Here is a 25626-nt window from a genome sequence, read left to right as displayed (position 1 = left end):
TTTTTGTTTTGTTTTGTTTCGTTTTGTCTGGGGAGGCAGTACTAAGAATTGAACCCAGGGCCTTCGTACTGAGCTACATTTCCATACTGCCAAGGCTGAGCTCGGACTTTTGACCTTCCTGGCTCAGCCTCCTGGAGTGCTGGAATTCAGGTGTGCACACACCCAGCTGCCACGTTTGTTTTAAACACCGCGTCTTTGTGTACAATGATTGAATTGGGTTCCTTTCTGGTCCACTTCCACTCCACAGAAAAGGTCAAGGGCGGCCTGATTGGGCAATATTTGGGAGACTGACAGAACACAACGAGACTATTTTGTTCAAAGAGAAATTTCTTGATTGGACTGAACTGAAGCGGCCTACTGAGAAGAACAATGGGGATCTTACCCAGCAGAAGGTATGGCAGGGAGCAGGCTGTAGACTGGGAGCTTGGGGTGGGTTCCAGCAAAATGTGCCTGGGAGGTCAGCACCTTCTCAGGGTGCACCAATAAAAGAGCAAAGGAATTTCCGTTTACAGGCTCAGTCCACTCCCAGAGGCCTCCTGCTACATGCAGGCAACAACCCTTTTAGCTGTCACATGATAGCACAAACAGCGCTGTCTGGGTGTGCCTTGGGCAGAGCACTTGCCAGGCAGGTGGCATGAGTGAGACCCTGGGACCCACCCACAGCACCCTGAGGGAGGGAGAGGGCAGGCAGTTAATGACACTGAGCGTGGCAGGAAATAGCTATGGGATCAGAGGCAACTGAACACACATTTCTGTCCCCTTGCAGGAAGACCCCAGGGCTGACATCAAGCCCTATGACGTGACGCGGATGGTGCAGCTGCCCCAGGTGATAGCCGGCACCGTCCTGGACGGGGTAAACATTGGCCGCGGCTATGGCCTGGTGGAAGGAGACGACAGGAGGCAGTTCGAGATCGCCAGCGTGTCTGTGGACGTCTGGCACATCCTGGAGTTTGACTACAGCCGGCTCCCGAAGCAGAGCATCGGGCAGTTCCACGAGGGTGACGCCTATGTGGTCAAGTGGAAGTACATGGTGAGCACTGCAGGTTAGTGACACTTCGGTCTCTCCACGCAAAGCGGGACTGGGCAGCTGCTTCCGTGCAGGATGGCCAGCTGGCATTGTGCTGCCGAGGGCCACCCAGTGAGCCCCACAGACAGGAAACCAGGCGGGACTCCTGGCGGTCCAGCACCACTGCATCTCCAGGGCTCACGGAGCCTAGGCTTCCCGGGGCCCTCACTGTCCCAATCCCTGTCCAGTCTGCACGATCCTCCAGGAAAATGACAGTCTGCCTTCAAGTGGTCACTTAGCTATGTGCTGCTCCAAAAAGTCGCTAAATAAAATACATCTCAGTGATTGAAAGTAGAACCAAAATGGTGAAATGATATTTTAGGAAATACACTGTAAACAGGTATTTTGAGGTCTTGGGATATAGCTCAGTGGCATGGTACCTGCCTGGCAAGCACAAGGTCATGAGTTTGAGTTCTGATACTAAAAAATTTTTTCTTCATTTTTAAAGTGAGAGGTCTGGGGATGGAGCTCAGTGGTAGAACACTTGCCTAACACATGCAAGGCACTGGGTTCAATCCTCAGCACTGCAAAAGAGCAAACATCTATTTGCTGTGAGTCTGGGAGCTCTGACCGCACTTAGTGGGATAGGGCTCTCTGTGGTTCCTGTAGGAGAGAGATTGAGATTTTTACCCGCTGCTCACACTCAAAAGGCCTGGAAGAGAAGGGGTGTCCATGCCCTTTGGAGATTCGATCTGCTTCCTTGTCAAGTAATAGCCGTTGTCTACAGTGCTCCTGGACAGTGAGGGGGGGCACTTCTGTCACAGCTTTGTGATTCTGTGACTCGTCTCCAAGAGAGCTTATTGATCTCCTTGCTGCCCCATTTCTGAAGGCTCAGGAAGCTGGGGGCACAGTTGGTGTTTGCAAATCAGAAACCTGGAAACAGAACCCTTTGGTTTTTTTCTCCAATATCAAAGTTAAATTTGTTAACCAGGGGACATCATTCACTGAGCCCTACTCTGTGTGAGACACTCTGAGGAACTCATTAAAAAGCTGAGACCCTGCCTCTAAGCGGCATGTGGTATAAACCACAGTAAAGCAAGTTCAGGAGAGGGAATAAATGCTTGCATTGGCTCCATTGGCTCCGGCAGCAGTGGGAGGCCAGGAGGCCAAGGCGTGGACAGCCACCAGATGGGTATCGCCAGCAGGCGGGGGTGGTGTGATGAGCAGAGCCAGGCTGCTGCTTGGAGCTTCCCTCTGGCCATGAGGTGTGAAGCTGGTGGCCTAAGCTTGCGTGTCATGGTGACTCCTGTTACACAGATTTCTCACAGCAAGATTGAGTAACCAGCCTGAAATCTCACAGGCAGTAGGGGGCAGTGTTGGCCACTAAACCCAAACTGGCCCCTTTGGAAAACCAGGTGTATTGTGACCCTGCTCTGTTGTTCATCCTGCAGGAAGGAGACGGAGTCTGAGTCCCAGCACAGGATTTGGGGTGACAGGTATTGGCCAGGAGGTTCCAGACACCAGGTCACAGTGGAGCCAGTTGCAGCACTGAGCCACTGCGCACAGAAGCTTCAGAACCTTCCTAAATAGCACTGAGCAAAAAGTCCCACAGGGCCTCTCCTTCCAGGTGGGAGTGGGGTACGGAACAGGACCCCAGACGGAGGGACGTTTCCCATCTTTCCTTCACGGAATCAGACTGTACAGGGAGACCCCCCTCCCCCGGAGAAGAGGCCATGGGTGCTAGAGCATAAGGCCCAGGCTTTATTACTGGCTGTGCGTGTTGGCTGAAGGAGCGTCACCTGCCTTGCCTTGGCTCTCTCCCTGCCTCACATCATACTCGTGTGTGTCATCTTAGCACCGTGCCTGACGCATGCTCAGAGAATCTTTCACTCCCAGCAGCCTGATCACTGTCTGCAGCTGAAAGACAGAATCACACAAGCCTACCCAGTGACATGATTTCCAGACACTCAGTAGAGGGGACCTCAGCTCCCTGATGTGCTGCAGACAGCACACAGCCATGACAGTCTGCATGCTGGTGACAATGAAGACAGTACTAGGGAACTGAGTGTGCAGAGGGGGCGGGCACTACAGGGCCAGGAAGCTGTGGAACTAGGAACTTAAAGGAAAAAGCTTTAAAGGCACTTTTATTCCCCAAGATGCAGAAAGAGAAACACATGTTTGATAAAATGAGACAAAGGAACAACACAAGTTGATATGGAGTCACTTTCTTGTCTTCGCTGTTATAAAACAGAAGTAGTAAGTGAATGGATGACTAAACGGGGTTAAAGGGAACTGCTATAGTTTAAACGCATCAATCTAAGCTTTCTAAGATTTTCAGTGACTACTTGGAAGCTCCTAGGAAATCATGACCTGACCCAGGTGATCCCTTTTAAATTTCTTCCCATTAAACCCCACAGTATGCATCTCCCAGTCAGCTCCAGCAGTATCTTTATGAGCAATGTTGCAGCTTTGAAAAACCCCAGCTCCAGAGAATGGAGTTAGAGCAGATAGTATTCAGCCCCGGCGCATCCATCCAGGAGCAAAGCAGCCAGCCAGAGGCATTTACAGTGGCCATCTCAGAAGTGCTGACCCTTGGTGACTACCTGTCCAGCTCCCCACGACTCCTACCCCATCAGGGCTACACCCACAAACAAGACTGAACTCAGAGCTTGGGGGGCTCATCTTGGTCAGGGCAAGAAAGCAGCAGCTGCAAAGGGAGAGTAATCTCTTAGAGGGTGCTTGTGGCCCACGTGGGTCACCATCTGTCCTGCCCCAGGACCATCTGCAGAGTACAGCTACAGGGTATGACTTGTGCCTCTACAGGGTCAGGAGACCCCACTGGAAGAACGGGGGCTCAGGCTACTTCCAGCAGTGACAGACAGTCAAGTTCCTACCTGGCTGTGCTTAGCAAAATGCTTTCAGAAATTCTGAGACTCTTTTGTGAAAACTGTTAAAGAGTACTTTGCTAAGAAAGGGACCAAAAATGAAATAGTGTGGCACCCATGTCTCAAGAATTTAAATGAGATTTCCTTATACCTGTAAACCTCCAAACAACTCAAGACGCATCAGTAGCATTGGAGCACAGAAAGACTGAAGTCATGCAGGCCCAGAGATGCTGCTGCTGTTAATTTTTAATCCGTATGGGTGTTACTGTCCACTGTAGTCCACTCTTATTGGCCCCTTGCTCATCAGTTTTCTGTTACTATAACAAAACACCTGAGATAGTAAACCTATAAAGGGAAAAAGGTTTATTTTGGCTCGCGGTTTTAGAGGTGCCAGTCCATGGTGTTGCACTGGGCCTGTGGCAAAGGCAGCACATCATGGTAGACAGCGAGTGATAGATGAAAGCTGACTTCATGCCCTGGATGTGAAAAAAAACAAAAGAAGAGGTAGGGTCCCATTCTTACCTTTTGTGCCCTCCAAAGCTGGAAGATCTCCCACCAGAATCTCGTCAACCCTTACTGGCCAGCTGTCATGGCAGCCCTGCACTCTGTTCCTTTCTCTTGTCTAAAATTGTCTTGCCCTTCCATTTGCTTCTTAGAATAAATAACCTGCAACGTTGTGCGACTGAACCATTTGGCCACGCAGCCTGTGATGGTCTTCAGAGGCGCTGGTGCCTACTCTGCCAGTGTCTGTTGAGTGCTCACGAGGTGCCAGACAGGAGGGACACTCAGCACGTCTACCTGGTCTCCCTGTGGGGACAGGCAGGAAGTCCCTAGTTATTTGATAAAAGCAATAGATCTGTAATTCATCTCTTCCATTTCTGACAGAGCTTGAAAACTTAAAGCTGTCAACAGCTTTTTTGGAGAAACTAGAATAGTCTGCATTTTTTCCTTTGCATTTAAAGTCAGGCCAGCTGTAGTTTAAAGTATTGTTTCTCCATCAACTAATTTTTGCCAAAGAGAGATGTGATGTGGAAAACACACGTGTGCCTGTGGAAGCTCTTAGTCCGGCTCTGGCATCACTGTTTCTCCCTATCACACATTTAGAGGGAATGTCACCTTCCTATGGGCTGGCTCAGAAATTCTGAAAGCATTTTGATAAGCACAGCCATCTAAGAACTGGACGACCATTTGCCTTTGGGTACCAGAAGGGTCCCATGAACACTTCCCTGTGTTGGGGACTCTGGTCCATTAGGAAAGGGTGGCTTCTCTCTTCCAGATGGGACTAACCATCTTGCTCACAAGTTGCGCAAGTCTCTCAGCCCCGTGTCCTGACACACAGGGCTCGCTGTCCCTTTGGTTTCTCAGCTGCTTCCTCACGTCTGCCTTTGTTTGCAGTGGGAAGCAGACAGAAGGGAGAGCACGCGCCCCGAGTGGCCGGCAAGGAGAAATGTGTCTATTTCTTCTGGCAAGGCCGGCACTCGACTGTGAGTGAGAAGGGAACCTCAGCCCTGATGACCGTGGAACTGGATGAGGAGAGGGGCGCCCAGGTAAGAGGCTTCCCAAGGACCCCGAGGGGACCCTGTCTAGCCTGGTGTTACCTCTGCAGATGTCTCATCCTCCAACCACTACAGGGTGATCTGGCAGCCACCGCTGTGTCTGCAAGGGGCCATTCCACAGAGCCAGTCCCAGTGGCCAGGGGTGTTTCTGAAGGTTTCTACCTAATGACAGCTGAGGAATTACAAATCAGATAAGGAGATTATCATCCACTTTGAAAATTGGTAGAGATTTTCCAAACACCCAGCTGGCAGAGATCCAGTACTACAGGCCCCTCTTATGCTTCCCTCAGAAAGCCCCACTCAGGAGAGCTATCCTGAAGAGCACTGTGGGGACAAGACCTCAAATACTCTATTGGTTGTTCCGCTTACACAACTTTACCTGGAGGAAAGGAACACGGAATAATCCCACTAGGTGAAAAGTCAACCCAGGTGATTTCTCAGAGCACGCTGAACTGTGTCATAGGTCTAAGTGAGCTCCAATCATTTCTAACCCTTCCTAGTGTCCTTACTCACCTCCATAGTCCCCTCCTCCTCCTCCCCTTCCTCCTCCTCCTCCTCCTCCTCCTCCTCCTCCTCCTCCTTCTCCTCCTCCTTCTCCTCCTCCTCCTCCGCGCAGGCTACTCCAGCCTACTTGCCAATCTCAGACTCACCTTCTCACACTCCCCACAGACCCTGTGATCTCTGGGATGCTGCCCTGTATAGATTTTCAGAACCTGGAAACTTTAAGAATTTTTTTAAAGCATAGCAGTGCAGCCTCTTGGTATACAGATGACCATGAGTGACATTTGGAGGTTTGGTCCCTGGTGTGGTGCCACTGGGTGGCGGGAACGTTAAGAGGTGGCTCCCCATGACTCTCTTGCCCTCTGTCTGCCCCTTTACTGTGCTTTACCTGCTTTAGTGCTTTCCACCCCATGAAACCACACAGTCATGGTGGGTACGTACTCATCATCCATCTTCCCCTAAGACCAGGAAAGAGACCCAGCCGTGCTGGTTTTATAGCACTAGGGCTTGCATAGTGCCTGACAGGTCCCCCACCAACTCCACTGTTGTATAGATATTTCTTTTTCCAATCTGTGGATGATCCATGTCACATGTCTCATCCTTTGGTACCAGTGATTCAGAGCTGACTCTAGGGTTTGGAGAAAACATGACATCATGTACAAATATTTTCCCCATCTTGGAAGAATGACTAAGAATAACATGAAGGAAGAGACCAGAGAAATTTTCTCCAGAAACAGCAGTGTGCACTCAGCCGTTCAGAGTCCTCAGAACTGATCATCTTCCCTGAAAAACATTGTAATGCATGTTTTCTGCTGTGAAATATATTTTAGAAATAGTTGTTAGCAAGAGTTGCATTTTAATTTACTCCTAAGAGTAGATAATCTCAACCGCTATTTTTTTGCACAGGCAGTGGATGAATAATGTTTTAGTCATGCCTTTTTTAGCATCCTTAGGGTTTCGAGTCTTAATCTCTCTAGATGGGGGCACTTTGTTACCGGTCTACCCAGTGGAAACATCGCTGTAGACACTTGGTATAAACCACTGCCACAGGGTGGCACTGGCTTGGTCTTTGTCAAAACAGACCAAGCTTGGCAGGTTGACTCTTGGCAAATGATGCTTCCTGCCGTTCAGTGCTCCCTAACTGCCAGCTCAACAAAACATTTCCTCTTTAAGGGGAAATATCCTGCCAAAGCCAGAGTGAGTCAACTCACGCTAGCACCAGTTGTGACCCCTGAGGAGAATGTGTCGACAGAAAGAGGGGAGGTCCTGTGAGAACCAGTGTCACGTGACCGGACTGCTGGGACAGTGTGTGAGCTTTTCACTACCTTAACAAATACCCAAGGTAATCAACTTCAAAAAGGTTTATTCTGGTTCATGGCCAACTTTGCTTTTAGGCCATGATATCATGGAGGAACAAAACCCTCATGTCCAGGAAATGAGGGACACGAGGGGGCTGAGGTCCCACAGTCCCCTTCAGGGCCACGTCCCCAATAACCTAAAGATTCCCACTAAGTGCCACTTCTTAACGTTCCCACCACCCAGTAGCACCACACCAGGGACCAAACCTCCAAATCATTGGCCTCAGGGACAGGTAAGATCCGACCCATTGCAGGTGGTTACAGAGGATGTATCCCCACCCACCCCTGAAATTACCAGATCAGTGATTGTCACCCTTGTCACTATGAGGTACACTGTTCAAAGTGTATTGATCATGTTACATCCTTATCACAGAAAAGCATTAAAATGTCAAAACGCATGCTTCAAAAGAATATTCAGCAAGAGAAAAATAATGATAAAAATGAGTATAAGACAACAGAAAATAACACTCTTATTTTTGTTTAGGGTAAAATAGAGACCTGAAAAGCACTTTGAAAGGAACAAATACACATTAAACCCACAGCGCTTATCTTGGGTAACAATGCTGTCCTGGATTTTGTATGCAGCCTTACAGTTGTCAGGTTTCCTGCAGCAAGCGTGCACTGCGTGGTGACCCTGAAAGCCCAACCCTGGGCTGACGGCTGTTTAACTCCACAGGTCCAGGTCCTGCAGGGGAAGGAGCCGCCCTGCTTCCTCCAGTGCTTCCAGGGGGGGATGGTGGTGCACTCGGGGCGCCGCGAGGAGGAAGAGGAAAACTCGCAGAGTGAGTCAGCTTCACGGTCAGAATTCACACGGGTGTTTTCTCTTCCCAAAAGGTATTTTTATGGGTGAGGAGGCACAAAGTGAGTCTGTCTTCATCAGGCTGTAGCGTTGCCAATGGAAACCTAATGTTTGCTTGATAAATCAGTTCTTCATCCCTCTGTGAGGCGCGCATGTGCGCGTGCATGCGCGCGCACACACACACACATTCACTCGTGCGCCTGCACACACCCACGCACGCACCCATGCATGCACACACTGTGGAATTTCCTTCCGGACCCATGTTTGTATGGAAGAGGCCAGAAGATCACTTTGCCTTATTAAGTTCTCTGTTCAAGCTTTTTAGGAGAATAAATAATCAGTGACTCATCCATTATAAATTGTAATCATTTGTCGGCCACCATACCCCACCAAAAAAAGAGAGAGAGATCTGAGCTTTAGACCTTTGTGACTTGCTGTGTAAATTGTGCAGAGGATTTTGGGCATCATGAACTTTTAGCAACCTGCTTCTAACTCCAAAATGACTTGCTTTCTGGAAAGCCCAGATGCAGCCCTTGCTCGGCTGAATTTAGGCTGCAGGAACCTCAGTCTCCCCACCCTGTTTCCTGGAGCCCTTGCCCGGGGTGGTTGCTGCCAAGCTAACAGGGGATCTGTACTTCCTGTCCCTGGCTCAGGCCCTAACTGTGCTGCTGGCGCCCCCTGCAGGTGAGTGGAGGCTGTACTGTGTGAGAGGAGAAGTGCCCGTGGAGGGGAGCTTGCTGGAGGTGGCCTGTCACTGCAGCAGCCTGAGGTCCAGGACCTCCATGGTGGTCCTCAACGTCAACAAGGCCCTGATTTACTTGTGGCACGGATGCAAAGCGCAGGCCCACACGAAGGAAGTGGGAAGGACTGCAGCGAACAAAATCAAGGAGCAGTGAGTATCCTGTGCCTGTGAGGAGCTGAACTCAGAAGGGGCTTCCCAGAGGTGTGACACCAGGCGAGGAGAGAGGGGACCCCTGTGACAATGTCAACAAAGGGCAGCTGGGTGGAATTCGGTATTTCAAATAGGTGGAACTACCGTCAGCCAGGACCTCTGGTGTACGGGCGTCCCCAACCTTCTGAGCATCCGCCTGCCTCAGTGAACGGCAGTACTGAGCGGATGCAAAGGTCCTGCTAGCAGACCCAGCCTTAGAGGAGGCTGAGGCGGAAGTGTGGCTTGAGCTTAGGTTTGAGGCCAGCAAAGCCCCATCTCCAAAAACAACAAAAGCAACAGGCACCACTAAGCGCAAAGGCAACGACCCCACCAGACACATCAGCTACATCCTGAGAGGTTCCACTCAGCTTTTTCATTGTAAGCCTGGAGCCCTGTCATTTTTAAAGAGAGAATTTTAAGTATCTTTCAGGGATCCCAAGATGAGTTTTGTCAGAACAGAAGAGTAGGAAAGCAGCATTTGGGAGGGCTGTGAGATGTCCCTGTTACAAACAGCTCTGCACCCCTTCTTAACCAAGTCCCCAGCAGGGACTCCTTGGGCAGAGCCCCCAGTGTGGGTCTTCTCCCCCTCCAGGAGGCCTCTTCTGGTGGCAGAGTACTGAGTGAGGGCCCTGGGAGAAGGGGCACGGAGCCCGATGATGGAGCACCAAAAAGGTGTCCCTACCCCGTCCCCCAACCTCTACCCCTGGCCAGGTGGGCGGCCCTGTGGCTCTGGTCTTCTAGCACCACACAGATGGGCATAGGCAGCCAGGGAACCCCAGGGAGGACCTGAGTAACTGCCCTGTGTGGCCACCACACACCATCAAAGCACAGTATGGTGTAGCTCGTCCTCCTGGCACAACACTGTACACGGGGCCTGCTTTCCTTGTGACCACTGGAGAACTTGGCTCTGTGTGGCGAGGTCAGAGAGAGGAAGGGGACGCACATGACCTTCTGGCCAGCAGACAGAGGGAAGCAGTCTTCGGCATCGCTCTGTGGGCCATGGAGCAAGAAGGGCGGGATGATGTGCTCTGTGAGCTGTCCGTGGCATTCAGGCCCTGTCACTGTTTTCACCTGGACCACCAAGCAAAAGCAAAATGGAGAACTCATTCGCTTTTTTACTTATGCATTTAGCAAATGTGTATTGAGCTGCTCTTTGCTGCAAAGCATAGATTAAGAGACTGAGATTTGGCAGTGAATAAACCCAAGTGTTTCTTGTGACATTTATGTTCTAGCAGGAAAGACTAAGAGATAGTAAAAGTGTTGCATTACATGTTAAAATGTGGATTATTTTCATTGCCTGTCATATGTAATCATATAACCCTCTCTAGGGGCAAACCAGCCCTTCCTCTTCCAACCCAAACACGCTCATAAACTAGAGAATATATTTTCACTCTTAGCAAGAATTGCTTTACTTACAAAGTGGAACCAGTGGGCTGACCCATTAGGTTAGTCCTCAGTGGCTTTGTGCTGCTGGCTCCCTCTGGGCTCACAGGAACCCATTGGAGTCTGTCCCATGCAGATGCCCCCTGGAAGCCGGATTGCATAGTAGCAGCAACGTGACAATACACGAATGTGATGAAGGATCTGAGCCGCTGGGATTCTGGGACGCATTGGGAAGGAGAGACAGGAAAGCCTACGACTGCATGCTTCAAGGTAATGCTCTGTCCATAGCTTCAGTCATATTTTAATGCACTCTTTAATTTATTTGGTATTTCCTGAATATGAGCTACACGCAACACACAAGGAAGCTAACTAGAGTGTGTCCTCCCAAGCTTCCCACCACTGGAGAGACTAAGCAATAAGCCACATATGAGTGATTATCATCCCCAGTGCAAGTAGCTATGTGTTATGGAAGGGTAGAGGTGCCGAAGTTGAGCAGAAGATCCCCACATAGCTTTACAGAAAGGGGCATTGCACAGTCCTCTGGAGGTTGCTGCAACCTGGAGAAAGAAAATTCCAAGAGACTGATGAGAACAACACATGTAACCTGTGGAACAGTACTGTTCGGTTGGCCCAGCAGCCAGGTTTGGGGAAGTGGTGGGAAGACCAGTAATAGAGGGAGTCCAAGTCATCTTGCAGGATATTGGGAGGCTGGAAATACCGAGCCGTTCCCAGAAGTCACTGCTGGAAGGGGAGGACTGGAGGGCAGGATTGACGCTCTGTGTATACCTAGTAGACATTTAATGCATCTGTGAACAGAGGAAAATTGCTGGCAGCCTGTGAATTTGGAGCCTGAGAGTCGGATAGGTTGGAGAAGTGATCCCTAAGTGACGTGATGTGAGTCGGCATGGAATCCCTGGGCTCCTCTTTCAGTGACACAGATCTCTGGCAGAACAAAGGGCACAGACCTCAGGAAAGGGCTGGGTAGAATATCTGTGTCTGCTGTTGGGTATGATTCAAAGACAGTGATGGAACCACGAGAAGCAGATGAGCAAAGTCATGGCTATCAGGAAGGGACAGGTGCCACTGTCAATGGCACTGGGACAGCAACACAACATCCTTGGGACTGAGGGCGAGCTCCTCATCACCAACCAGTGCCGATCTCCAGACTGCAGGAGATCAGAGCAGCTGGTGAGCGGAACCCAGGGAGATGTCAGAGAAACTAGTACTTAGCAATCTGCAGCCAGGGAGATGGTTCCGGTTTTATTCTTCTATACAGTGGAAAGGAGGATAGCACAGCACAGGCTGTGACTCTCCTGTCTGAAATGCTTGGGACCAGAAATGTTTCCAATTTCATATTTTTTTCAGACTTTAGAATATTTGCATGCACATAATGAGATACTTTGAGGGTGGTGCCCAAGTCTAAATACAAAATTTATTTATGTCTCATATCTTGATACATATAGTCTGGAGGTGATTTATACAATATTTTAGAGCCCCTATGTATTGACTGTGACCTGTCACATGAGGTCAGAAATTTTCTACTTATGGTGTCATTTCTCTACTTAGCTTTGGATTTTCAACCATTTGACTTAGAGGGCCTCAGTCTGTAGCAGGGGTATCAGAGTCAGAAGGAACGTTTCTAGGGCCTAGATGATGTAACGTGTTGCCTGTTCTTGGTGACAGTTTTGATGGAGCGGCAGAATTCAGCTGAAGGAAGGACTGAACTATAGAAATAGATGATTAAGTTAGGAAGGAAGCCCATGAGGAGTAGGGATTAAGCGCTCAAGGGAGGAGGTGACATCTTTGTTGTTTATTGATTGTCTTCTCCATACCCAGCTTTATGATGAATATTATGAATTCAGCCTGTCCAGAATCCTGCTGTCACCAAAGATGATAAATGTGGATGGCCCAGGGGACTACCCAGCCACACCCCATCTTTTATGTTCTGATGTTTGTCCATCTAGGATTTTCTTATCCTAAAGACATTTAAACATACATAATTCTCCTTGGTCCTTTATGTCATGTTTGATCTTAACTCTTCAGTATAGCTGGTATTTGGCTTGATGAATGTGGCATCCAGTGGAGAGGCCAGTTTTCTTTCCCTAAAGAACAAAAATACGTTCCCACTAGGATTCAGTGCACGGAGCCTTGGGGGTCTCGGGGGCCCGCTGAGACTAAGGGCCACCCCTGCGAAAGTGGCAGTGTTCCGGGAGTTTGGGTGGAAGTCCAGGAAAGAAGCGGACCCTTCTTATCCCTTCAAAGTCACAGGTCCCATTGGGAAAGACAGTGGCTGCTGCCATACAGCTCGCTGTCCCCTGTCACCAGGGTGAGCCAGCACACGAGTGTGTGTGTTTCTGTCTTTTCCTAAGTGCAGGTTATTAACATGCATAAAACAAGTGTTGGTAAGCAGCTCTGACATCCCATGGACCATTTTTATGCTATGTACTTTCTTCCACTAATTCACCCCACCCAACCCTCTTCCATTTTTACAGATGAGAGAAGTTGGTGACCTGGGTAGGGCTGGGCGGCAGTGGTGTGTCTGCATAATCACTCTATCAGCCTCTGCCTCTCTAGTTCCATAAATTTTTATGTAACTTGTTAGGGTTTTTTTTTTTTTTAATCTTTTTCACATTTTTGCTTTGGGCTGCTGAGCCCAAAAGCAGCACAGGCAGCGGTGACCCGGGTTGGAGAGCTACATAACTTTTTTTTTTTTTTTGGTCTTTCTCGTTTTTATCGGTACCAGGGATCGAACTCAGGATCGCATACTTGCAAGGCAGACGCTTATGCTGCTGAGCTAAATCCCCAGCCCCCCTACATAACTTTTTATACATAATGCCTACCAGTTATAGAAACTGTTGATATTAGACAGATGAGGAAATAATTGCATGTAATGGCTCAGATATAGCTGGAATTCACATCGCTCTGTGCCATTTTCAGTATCTATTTTTAAAAACCAAATTCGGACCCACGGTTGTATGGTTCCCTTTCTCCCTTTATTATGATTAAGTTCCTAACCTGTTACTCTTTTAGACTTCGCGGCTGCAGAGAATTCAGTGAACTGATCCCATGCGCTACTCAAGAGTTTTGTGTAACTGGGGAGCCACTTTTTTCTCTATTATATAATAATGCACTTTACATACCTTTCAAAATGAGTATGTTCTTTCCTAATTAGGATGAATTCCTAGTTGTGGCACCTGTCTTTTAAGATTAGGAGTCACATAGTGTACATCGCATGTGTGCACCAGAATGTCAGTGCCAAGCTTCACTCTTACCAATGATAGGCAAAAGTGTACATTTCCCAGCAGTCATAAACTCAGCAAATTATTTTTTTCTTTTTGCCAGATAATTTGGGCCAGAAAACTCAGCTTCCCATTGTTGCTTAGAGTAGAAAAAGTTGTTTTGGGTCATGGTTCCAGATGTTTCCATCTATCATGAACTGGCTTCAAAGTCTCCGAGCCTGTAGCAAGGCACAAACATCATGGACAGACACGGCAGAGAAAAGCCACTCATGTGACGGCAACCAGCCACAGAGGGCAGGGGGGGAGCCTGTGCTGATGGCTTTGTCCTCCTCCCTTTGGGCAGGCCCTCCAACCTTAGGGCAGGTCTCCCCCTCGCTGTCTGGTCCCACATGCGAATCCCTCTGGAAGCACCTCATAGATACGCCCGGGGGGCCTCTTGCTAATTTCCTAGGTGTTTCCCAGTCCATCAGGCTGATAGCCAGTGTTAGCACTGCACTGATCATTGGTTTGCTTTAACTAGTTCATCAGAGGACTGAGACACTAACATATATGTCTGTCTGCCTGTCTGTCTGTGTGCATATGTGTGTATGTTATTATGCAGTTTCTATTTGCCATGCACACGCAGACACAAACACATGCATTCACAGATACATTTTTTTTAGCTATGTGTTGTTCCGCTTTGGTGAATATTTAATTTGTACCTAATTTGGTAGATATTTTTTTTTACACATCTTATGGAACTACTTGTCTTTTCCTTATTTATGTACCTCCGTGTCTAAGGAAACTGCTGCATTACAAATGTTATTAAAACTTTTGTACTCTAATTTTTCAGTTTACTTAATCATTTTTACTTTTGATTGCTTCTTTTACTGTTACAATTGAAAATGTCTTCCTCGCCCTGGGTCTGTAGCTCGGTGTGTGGTGTGTGCGGGCGCACACATACACACTCACACACATATACACGCGCACACATACATGCACACGCACAAGGCTTCCCCTTTGCAAGCCCTGATAATTCCTCTTTCCCTTCTGCTTTCACTGATTCTTTGAATTGTTCACGTTTTGTTTTCAGTCGTCTGCAGCTGGGTGTATGTGGTCTTCAACTCCGCTCTGTTTTCTTTCAAAGATCCTGGGAGTTTTAACTTCGCACCGCGCCTGTTCATCCTCAGTAGCTCCTCCGGGGACTTCGCAGCCACCGAGTTCGTGTACCCTGCCCGCGCGCCCTCTGTGGTCAGCTCGATGCCATTCCTCCAGGAGGACCTGTACAGTGCCCCGCAGCCAGGTACAACCGACAGGGGGCGCAAGCTCCTACCAGTGCTTACAGTATGGTGCCTTTTCTGTTTGCCAAGCACACTGCAGAGACCCTGGCTCACTTAATCCTCACACCTACCCCAAGAAGAAAAGGAATGAAATCAATGACCTGCGAAAGCACAGGACCTAAACTCCCACAGCACCTTTTCCCCTTGACAATCACGGCAGGTTTATTTGTGGTAAGGCCTGTGGCCCAGACCTCAGGATTGTGCTAAGCACAACAGTATCAGGCTGGCAGCTCTGCTCCTCTCCCAGCCTTCCTCTTAGACTTGTTGCTTCATGGTCCTTGGTGGGCTGCCCCTGCTCCAGCTATCATGTTTGCATTCAGACAGAAAAGAAGGAGTAGAGGAAAAAGCAGGATAAGCTGTGCTTCTGTCTTTCATGAAATAAAGCAAAATGCTTTCCCAAATGCCCCAGCAGACTTCTCACATCCCATTGGCCAAAGAGCATCACATGGCCATCCCAGTAGCAAGGGAACCTGGGATAGCAAGTGGCTAAGGAGAAGGAATGAGGCACTGCTGAGTTAGACCAAGAGCAGATTGGCTCTTCTGATTCTAAGGTCCAGGCTGTCTCCACTCCGGCCAGCAGCCTCTGTGCCTCCTTCTGGTAGGGAGAGTTATAGGGGTTGCACTCTTTTGCCATCAAGTCCGAGGCCCTGTGCTCGTGTTACAAGAGCCTGGAGCCGCAGCCAGGTGCCTCTCCTCGCTGATGGCCCAGGTCACTCCCAGGAAGCCTTGACCCGGTCGGGTATAGTTGCCTCACTGCTGGACACACGAGCAGCTGTCTGAGCGAAGCAGCTCTCCCTGACCTTTCTTGCTGGAGCTCAGGATGGATTTGCACTTCTAAAGGAAGTGGTTCTCCCGAACCCTGAAATGCATGCCTGGAAAGGCCAGGGCGAGCTGAGCCCCAGCTGGAGAGCTGCTTGCTGTGTGTGGAGTAAAAGTCAGACTGAGGGCATGCAGGGCAGGAAGTGAAGAGGGAGCAGGGGAACCATGCTGCTTTTCAGAGCCCATTTCTCCCCGAGACAACAGATACCCACGTCATAAACAGTCAGATGGACACGAACACCCAAGACCCGAGAGCAGGCTTCAGTTTGCGTTATGCTCTTTGGAAGCGACAGCCCCTCGGCGACCTGTCACTGCCCCACCCCTCTCGAGAGGGCCCACAGGCTACAGAGGCTGAGCTAGGTGAACTCGGTTGAGAGGCAAAGCAAAAAAAGAGGCCACGCCATCGCTGACGCCTCTCTACCTAGGGGATGCTCAGGTTGACTTTTACAAGGGCAGAGGTGGGGATGGGGGCTCTATTTGCCCCTTTGCCCCTGAGTTTGAGCGAGATGTCCCCCTCTGACAGAGCAGCAGGAGAAGGAGGCGTCCCTTACATTGGGGCCACCGCAAGCTGGCAGCGTGCATGCAGGCACTCCTGATGGTCTCTGTCCTCCTCCCTGCAGCCCTCTTTCTCGTGGACAATCACCACGAGGTTTACCTGTGGCAAGGCTGGTGGCCCACTGAGAACAAGATCACAGGCTCCGCCCGCATCCGCTGGGCCTCAGACCGGAAGAGTGCCATGGAGACCGTGCTCCAGTACTGCAAAGGTGAGGGGCAGGGCAGGAGCGGTTGGGGCTGCCGGAACCCCCTTCCTACTGTACACCCCCACCCTTGATAAGCAGGCAGCCCACGATGGAGCCAACTGAGCCCAACTAACTTTGTGAGGCTCCCTAATTCTATTGTGAGTACATTCTTGGCTGCCACAGTAAAGGAGAGTAAGTTTTTCTGTTCAATTTTAGGAAGCCATCTAACTTGTTACCTTCAAGGGACGCTGGGGAACACCCCAGTGTCCAACCCTGTTGTCCTTGGGGTTATTCACGGTGAAAGAGAGGTAGCCCAGCACTCTACTCAGTGCCTGCAGGGAGCACTGACCTGGCTGAAAAGCCAATGCCAACCCTTTCATCACTTAGTATTAGTTTAGAATTATATTCATAAAGAAAAACCTATAGTGAATCTGTGGGGTTTTTACTATGCCATTTTCCCAAAATACATGGTCTTTTATATGAATGAGGATGACAGTAATTCATGTTTCTGGTTTTATTGATGAACTTACTGTCCCTGGGTATGAAGAGTTCGCTCTCTTCTCTTATGATAAATACCTTTTTAAACTTTCCACCAAATGTTAAAGCTATAGCATTCCAGTAAATCCTGTCCTTTGCTGTCTAATGCCACCGAAGTATAAGGCCATCAGAGGAACCCCTCTGGGGGTGAATGCAGAGGGTGTGAAAGTCCCACGCCACAGCTCTCGGGAGAGGTCTCTGCCCTTCCAGGGACCTACAACATCTTGTTGGGGTCCAGAAGAAGTCCCAGCTGATTCCATGGCACCATGATAGGTTTGGAGTGAAGTCAGCCCTCTAGATACACGCCAGGTCCATGTTGTTATGAACCGCTCAGGGCCCATGTTTTAAGCATGGAATCAAAAGTTCTGAACAAAGAAGCAGAGGTCCCAAGGGAAGTCAGAGAAAGCTAGGGGTGTTGGGTCAGCTGACATTTGCATTCTGCTTTCCTTCAGGGAAGAACCTCAAGAAGCCGCCCCCCAAGTCTTACCTTATCCATGCTGGCCTGGAGCCACTGACCTTCACCAACATGTTTCCCAGCTGGGAGCACAGAGAGGACATTGCGGAGATCACAGAAATGGTGAGCACAGGCTGCCCTGTGACCCCCTTCCCGCTGGGCCATGGGAAGATTTCGCCTTGGTGAGAAGCACCCACCTGCATTCACAGTAGGATCGGTTGGATTTTTCTTTTGTAGCAGATCTATACGGAATTACCTTAGAATGAAGACAGGCCAAGTGGGAAGTAAACTGAACAGTTTGGGCAATTTTCTATATGTAGTACTCCGAGTTTAAATTCTCACAAAGGTAAATTTACTTACTTTGAAGACTATAAATAAAAGCTACTGCCTCTTCATTCTGTTAGCTGAAAGTATTGCACATGAGATAATACCCACCTAAGTCTCATGTTTCAGATGTTAACCTTGAAGAAAGACACAGAATGAACCTGTGATGAACGGATATCATTAACTGAAACAGTGACTGTCCCGTGACTCACTTGTGGGATCTTGTTTTGTCTCTTTCTGTGACCACCTGGTATCACATGAGGCAGTCATAACTTCTAGCTACCAAAATGTGTTAGTATCCATAAATGTGATCTTTTCCAGCCACACAGACAAGAAGCTTAACACATAGCTGTGTAGAAGTGGGTGAATTAACTCTACCAGTCTCAGCAGTGCCGAGAGTTTCTTTGTTTTGATAGGAAATGTGTGTTTTCCCTTTGACTTTGTGAGAGAAAGATGCTTTCCTGGGAGAAATGGCTTAAGTGTATTTTAGAGAAAATCTAAGTGATCTTAAACAAGCAAAAAGTCTGCAGCAATAGAGTGAGCTTCTATAGTGGGATGAAGGGATGAAGGTGGTGCTTAACCTAACCGGCTTCCTTTGATGGGGAGTTCCTGGGCCGGGACATGTTGGGCAGTGGCCTTACCTCTGAGCCACACCCAGCCCTTCTAACCTGTCTTTCTCTAAGCAAGTGGATTTGCTCTATTCTGCGGAGATGCTGGTTACTCCCTCTGACACAGAGCAAGATGGTTCTACTCATAGCAAATATGGGATCACAAAAACCAGAAGCTCCAGGGATGCTGGCCAATGTGGCTGCCTCCTGCAGTGTGAACCCAAGCACATAAACCAGCAGCGTATTCCTGTTTCACTGGGGACGGAGGGGGTCAGCCGTGTGGTGTGCTGTGTGATGCTACAGGATTCCTGCTCATGGCAAATCAGGCTCCTAGAGCAGCAAGTTGCACTGATAGCTAAGATTCACCAAGTACCTGTCCTGTGCTAGGCACTGATGCAGACACTTTGCTTTTCTGTTCTCTCTGAATCATAAGCATAGTCCTTAAGGATTATCTTAGTATTATCTCTGTCTTCATAGCATGAGAGCCTAGTTATGTCAGGCACTTGGCCTGCATCTCAGGTCAGCAAGTGGAGGAACCATATGCAGGCCCAGGCCAGCCCACTCCCAAACCCACTTCTTGACCCCAGTCTGTCCTGTGTGTTGGGGACAGAACTCGGTTATCTACTGTCTCATCCGCTTGCCGTAGGAGGGCAGCACATCGGGGATCCCAGTTTAGCAAAGGGAAAAATACCGTGTGTGGAGTAGCCTGCTCAGATTGAAGGCACACAGTGGTTTAAATAAAAACAGAAAGAGGTTAATTCACCCCAGAATATTCTAGGAACATTTTGTGTTTCCAGTGCTGGACCAAACGCAGGGCCCCAGGCCTGCTAGGGAACAGCCCACACTGAGCCACACTCCCCCCCTTCCTTTCCTTTCCTGCTGTGGACTAAAACATGGGGCCAGGGAAGAGGTAGTGGGATCTCTTTGAGGGTTACTTTGAGGTATTTGTAAACACCATTATTTGAAGGCTTTTAGTGTTTAGAAACCAAGCATTTTCTCCCATAATTTGCTCACAGGAGAGCCCTGAGACAGGACTTGTTAGTCCTCATGGTAGGATGAGAAAATATCTAAACGCTGCGAGACCCAAGCCTTTGACCAGGTCCTTTGCATTCCGAACCCGGTTCCCTCCCAGTAAAGGGAAGCCCCAGCACAGGTACAGTGCAGAGGGAGCAGGCATGTGTACTTATAGGCTATGTTAGTCAGCTTTCTGTTGCTGTGACAAAACACCTAAAAGCACTTTAAGGAGGAAAGGTTTGCTCTAGCTTACAGTGTTACAACAGGTTTCAGTCCAGGATTAGCTGGCTCCATGGCCTCTGGGCTGTGACAAGGTGAGGTGCATGTGCTAGAACAGAACTGCTCACCCACGGTGGTCCCAAGTCAGAGACAGAAGCAAACTCCCAGAAAAGAAGGAGCTAGGGATGAAGCATACCCTTCAAAGCCATCTTCTCCGAGACCTGCACCATGCAATTAGGTCCCACCTCCTAATGAGCCCTCAGCACTCTGGTCCCATCAGTGTGTTAATCCAGGGGTAAAGTTAAAGCCTTCATGCTCCAGTCCCTTCCACAGAGCCCACCAGCTGGCAACCAGGACTTCAGCACATTGAGCCTTTTGAGGGACATTTTAGATAACAACCAGAAGGCAAGCCCTTGATGAGCCATGTTCCAGTGTGAACCACAACAAATTCTTCTCTCTGCTCCTCTCCCCATGCCAGGACACAGAAGTATCCAATCAGATCACCCTGGTGGAAGACGTCTTAGCCAAGCTTTGTAAGACCATTTACCCACTGGCTGATCTCCTCGCCAGACCACTGCCAGAAGGCGTCGATCCTCTAAAGCTTGAGATTTATCTCACTGATGAGGACTTCGAGGTAAGCGGCCTTCCTGGGGGTGGACGCGGAGGCAGCCACACCAGTGGCCCGAGCATCTCCTCACTGGGCCTCCTGGGGTCCCCTGTGCTTCCTCAGTTTGCATTGGACATGACAAGAGAGGAGTACAGCGCACTGCCTGCCTGGAAGCAGGTGAACCTCAAGAAAGCGAAGGGCCTCTTCTGAGCTAGATGAACCCCGCGGCCCCATGGCAGCATTTTCAGTGCCGATGCACCAGAAAACCCGAGGTCTGGGGGACTGTTTCATTTTTAAAGTGTTCTTAAATCGAAGTTTTTCCAAACTTGACCTTATAATGATTCTGCTTGTCGCGGAGTTGTGTATTTTGTAAATGTCTAGGAGGACTCTTTGGAAACTTGCTTTCCACAATTCTGCGGGCGATGTCAATAAAAGTCTGCATCAGATGCACTTCCACAGCGATCCCTCAGTGGCCGTGGCTGCCTGCCCTTTTGTTCCAGCTAGGCATTGCCTTTGTACTTTTCTTTTTTTGAAGCAGTTCTCTTTATAAAGTGTTATTTTGATAGTTTGTGAATTCTAAAATATATATATATATATATTTATATAGACACCATATAAATCAACTATGTATTTAACAAAGCAATATGTATTCATTCACTTTTAAATTTTCTCTCTTTTTTGGTGTCAAAAGATTGTTACAAGGTAGTGGGAATGGCTTCCCTTGAATTCGGTCTGCCGCCCACCTGTAGTTTCGTACACGTTCAGAAGCTTCCTTCTGAGTTAGGCTGACTTGCTCTGAATGCTGCTTCCGGTGCTAAAACGAACAGAGAATTTGTACTTACTGGTGTGGACTCTGAAGAATCTACATGAATCAACCTTTCTACCTTATCTCCCCCCAAATGTATAGTGCCTTGTTTTTATGTACAGTTTATATACAGAAAAGTTTGCTCTGCATTTATGATGCTGGTGGAGAACATTGCTTACAGTTTTACTGTCAAATAGTGGGAATAAAAACATCTCAATTTGTAAAACCAGTTGTAAACATTACACATCATTTTGTGACCTAGGCTTCCAAAATAAAAACTTCGGAATAATCACAACAGTGAATAGATTGATTCACGTTGGATTCTAAGCATGTTGCTGTGTAGAAAAAATGTACTTGTACTCGTCAATGTAACACCAATATTTTTGTCATTAAATGTCAACTGCTGTAACTTTAGGGCTAGATTTCATATAGGGTCATAAGATAAAATGGGCAGATATTTGACCCATAAATTAGTTCTAAATTCTGCAACAGAGATATTTCTACAGACCATCATTTATCAGCTCAACTCTACAAATGTATCTACATTTCAAGATCTCAGTACCTTTAAAATGTAATTAGATAAGACATCTGGAAAATTTAACATGGTTAGAAAATTCACACATTGACACATTCTTAAACTACCAAATCCAGCGCTCAGCTTCCAGCTGTGGTACAGTGTTTGCCTTGCATGCACCAGGCCCTGATGAGGCCCACACAAAAAGAGAAAGAAAAAACCATGTTCTACAGATGGATCGTGAGTTGGTAGCGCCACTGCTGCTTCGCTTAAGTCTGAGTCTACTATACCCAGCAATCATATGCTGGTCTTAGACGTAGTAACTCACACGCATGGCCACCCCTCCAAGACCTGCACCAGGGTCAGGGCCTGTAGGCTCCTCCTGGCCCCACCATGTTCTGACTCTGAGCTGAACATCCCTTCCTTGGTGTCCTTAAGAGACATCTTGGCTGCATTATGGAAACTTTGGCAAGGATCAAGTGGGCGTTCTGATAAGTAGTATCAAGTTCTAGATACTCGCTGGTGCTCATAGCACCATGATGATAACAGAAATAGGAAAATACACAAATGAAAGTTTAGGGATGTTGTCATCCAGAGTGAAGTTATAGATCAAAAAATCAAGTAGATGGGGAAGGAAAGAATATATGTCCCTTAGGTAGTATCCAAAGAGGAGTGGAGAAGTCTTCTAGAGAGAATAGGACAACCCGTGAGACAGACAGACGGAGCTGCAGATATCTATGACAGGTAGGAAAGCACCTGGATTCTTAGGTACGTAGGAACTGTATTAGAACCCAGAAGATAGGTGGTTGACTCACGGGTGGATGGATGGATAGACATGCAGATAAGAGATGACAGATAGACAGATTTATTAGAAAAACAAGCTCATGTGACTGGGGCTGAGAAGTCTCACAACAGGCTAGGTGGCAGCTGGCGACCCTAGGAAGCAGTTGTATGGCTGTCCAGGACCACAGGCTTCAGAACAGGGAAACCAGTGTGTAACTCTTTAGTCCAAGGCTAGGGTCCACTAGAGTAAGACCAAGAACCTAAAGACCAAAGAACCTGGAGTTTTGATGTCCACAGCACTGTAAGAACAGCACGTGCTCAACCACATTAAGGACACCTCTTCCCAACTCCATCCTCGAACTCTCCCATGCTACCTCCACCTGAAACTCCTTGAAGCAGTCCCCCAAGTATCACTCTACCAGTTCTCTAATATTCCTTGGTCCAATCAAGTTGACACCCAAATTTAAAGATCACAGGAAAAGGAACTTCCAGCAGTCTGCTGGGATTAACAAAAAAGATGGCACCACCAGTCCTCCTTACCACCGTGTTTTAAAAGACGGTGTCTCCACCTGACCCAGGGAGGAGCTCTCAGTCACTTCCCAGCTCTGTGAACGAGGTATTCCAGCTTGATGCCCCTCGCTGCCTCCTCAGGCCATGGGAAATGCACCTGACATCTGAAGCCATGGGTTCTGGAAGTGTCTTAAGGAGACTTGGAACTGACTAGTGTTATCTGGAAATTGATGTAAATTACCTGTTATTAGCCCTTGCTGAGTTAGCCAGTCTAACTTGGCTATCCAAGCACCACTTTGGCCTTCAGATGGCTGTAATCAGATCTGTGAGCCAGCTCCATATAGGTAAAGAAACACTGAGCAACAGCCTGCCAGGGAGCCTTATTCTTGTGCTTATATGAACAGAAAGAACGAGAAAATGGGGCGGAGACAGAGACAGACATAATCAGTACCTTTTCATGACTGGCTTCTGCATGTGGCAAAAAGCAAGTAACTAGAGAACACATTTGGGAACTGCAGGACTTGGTTAGCATCAGAGTCTGCCCTAGGAGGTGATGGTAAACCGGGCATCCTCCCTCTCTGCCTCCATCCGTGGTTCCGTCCTAAAGGAGCCCATTCCCTTTAAAACATCAAGCATCACAAAGAGCTAATGGGCAGAACTGTTTGCAGTGGCGACATAGGTAGAGGTTCCGATGGGGAAGCCTCTTCTCTAGTGGTGAGGGAACATCTTTCCACAGGTTCAAATCCAACCCCTACATCAGCAACATCATCCTCCGATGTGTGTTTCTGGGACCACAGAGTCCATTGTTTGAAATGGTTTATATTCGTCCACAGTATGCATATGTATTACTTATTCATTCAATTATTTCTTGCATGTGTGCTAACAATAAGGCTCAACAGATTACAAAGTACCTAGGCTCTGGTGTCCCGAGGAGTGTCCCGAGGAGTGTAACCAAACTCTGTAGTAATGTGCCTTAACTGCTAACCTCACGGGAAGCTCTTTTGATAACCAAATTAGATGAGGCCAGTAGGGTGGGCCTAACCCATGACTGGTGGCCTCAATTGGAGAGGGAGTCTGGACATGGAGATGAACACACAGACAGGGAAGACTGTGTGAGGACACAGGGAAAAGGCGGCCACCTGCAAGGCAAGCAGTGGCCTCAAGAGACTCCAGCCCTGGCAGCACCTCAGTTCAAGACTCTGACTCCAGAAGTGTGAGGTGGTGACATTTCTGTTGCTTACCGCCCAGTAGTGACCTGTACAGCAGCTCTGAGGCCCTAAGCAGCCTCACCAGGTGGTGAGAAAGGAGAGAGGGAGAGGGATTGGGGGGCTACAGGGAAGAGCCCAGAAGGACTGGTGGGATTTCTCACTGCCCATGAGCCTGCCCCGAGCATCAGCCCCAGATGAAGACTTGGAAGGCACACAGGGAGAGGGGAGGCCGGGCCACGCCACCAGGATAGCACAGCTAGGAAGACAACATGGCCAGGAGGCCTCATGAGGGCCGAGAAGAGGAGCGTAGAAGAGAGAAGAAACTGGAAATGGTCAGACCGCTTCAGATACGAGAAAAACCAGGCAATGCCCGGCCTGGACTTCGTCAGGAAGGTGGGCAGTGTCCCCCTCTCTGTGATCCGGAGTTTCCAGGGCTCCTGGTGTTTGTCCCCTGTTTATCTGATGCATATCTGTGTTAGTGTTTCTGTCCTGTGCCTTCATACTCAAATCACTAAGAACTCTGATTTATTACAGCCTCTTCTAATCTATTGTCCACAAAGATGTCAGAGTTCTGAAATCTCTAGCTAACAACACGCGACAGTATTTTTTCCTAACTTGTGGCCAGGAGGGAGCTTGGCTAAACCTTGCTTTAGTCTTGGAAGCCACTCGAAACAAGAAGTTATTCTGCTACGTTGAAAATAGTAAGCATGTCTGAACCCCACATGGCTATTTTAATGATAAATTTCATTCTTTTACTTTTGATTCAGATTTTTCCAGTGCTGGGGATAGAACCCAGTGCTCAGGCAAGCACATTACTACTGAGCTTAAATTTAAATTAAAAAATGCTTATTCGTCTTTCAAAAAAACCTTTGAATGACCCTGTGAAAATGGGCATTACTAAGAAAATGCTAAGACATCCAAAACTGAAGGGACTCAGCTAAGATGTAGACCTGTACAGGTTCTTGTTTATCTACTCCATCTGAATTTGATTATGATTGAGTAATACAAACTCAGGCTCACTACCATCTCTTCCTACAGTTAGAGAGAAACCTAGGGAAGGAACCTGTCCCGGACCAGCTGCCTCCTCTGATTTCATCAAATCCTTGGGAGCATGGCCACTGCAGTACAGATGTGGTTTGTCCCCAAAAGGCTCATGTGCTTGGATGCTGGGTGCCCAGTTTGCTGAGGTAGCAGGACCTTTAGGCCATGGCCTAGAGGGAGGTAATTAGGCACGGGCTCTACCCTCAGGTGCTGCCTTCCGAGCCTGGGGAAAGTCTGGCCGGAAGTAGATTCCTCCCCACCACAGAGCGGGTTGCTATGGAAAGAGCGAGCTGGCCCCTCTGGTTCTCTTGCTGCCTCGCTTGTACACAGGACCAGTTTTGTTTCTACTCTTTGAGCAGGTTGTGACACAGCAAAGGGTCCTTGGAAGCCACCAGCACCATGTTTTCGGACTTTCCAACCTTTGGAATTATGAGACTAATAAATTTATTTTCCTGATGCACCAGCT

At 48.4% G+C, this 25626-nt stretch overlaps 1 protein-coding gene across 27 annotated transcripts in view; it reads left to right on the top strand.

Annotated features, from left to right (window-relative positions):
• Svil (supervillin) overlaps positions 1–21399 on the top strand; it is a 206256-nt gene extending 184857 nt beyond the window's left edge. For 20 of the 27 annotated variants that reach the window (XM_063253760.1, XM_063253754.1, XM_063253757.1 and 17 more), the window contains 12 exons: positions 248–392; positions 767–1043; positions 2458–2502; positions 5287–5438; positions 7983–8088; positions 8790–8997; positions 10556–10689; positions 14785–14940; positions 16417–16560; positions 17526–17650; positions 20171–20326; positions 20423–21399. In XM_063253760.1, coding sequence (XP_063109830.1) covers positions 248–392; positions 767–1043; positions 2458–2502; positions 5287–5438; positions 7983–8088; positions 8790–8997; positions 10556–10689; positions 14785–14940; positions 16417–16560; positions 17526–17650; positions 20171–20326; positions 20423–20509 — 1735 coding nt within the window. In that variant the 3' untranslated portion in view covers positions 20510–21399. The remainder of the gene's footprint in view (positions 1–247; positions 393–766; positions 1044–2457; positions 2503–5286; positions 5439–7982; positions 8089–8789; positions 8998–10555; positions 10690–14784; positions 14941–16416; positions 16561–17525; positions 17651–20170; positions 20327–20422) is intronic. The other 7 variants (XM_013151287.2, XM_023564680.2, XM_063253765.1 and 4 more) reach the window with 1 other exon arrangement.
• The last annotated feature ends 4227 nt before the right edge of the window (positions 21400–25626 follow it).

Source organism: Cavia porcellus, unplaced genomic scaffold, assembly GCF_034190915.1.
Source record: "Cavia porcellus strain 051 isolate PalLab524CR breed Dunkin Hartley unplaced genomic scaffold, mCavPor4.1 scaffold_7, whole genome shotgun sequence".
In the NCBI taxonomy this organism is placed as follows: Eukaryota; Metazoa; Chordata; class Mammalia; order Rodentia; family Caviidae; genus Cavia; species Cavia porcellus.
The sequence above is the reverse complement of the archived record's forward strand: the minus strand, read 5'-3'. Positions and strand labels throughout refer to the sequence as shown.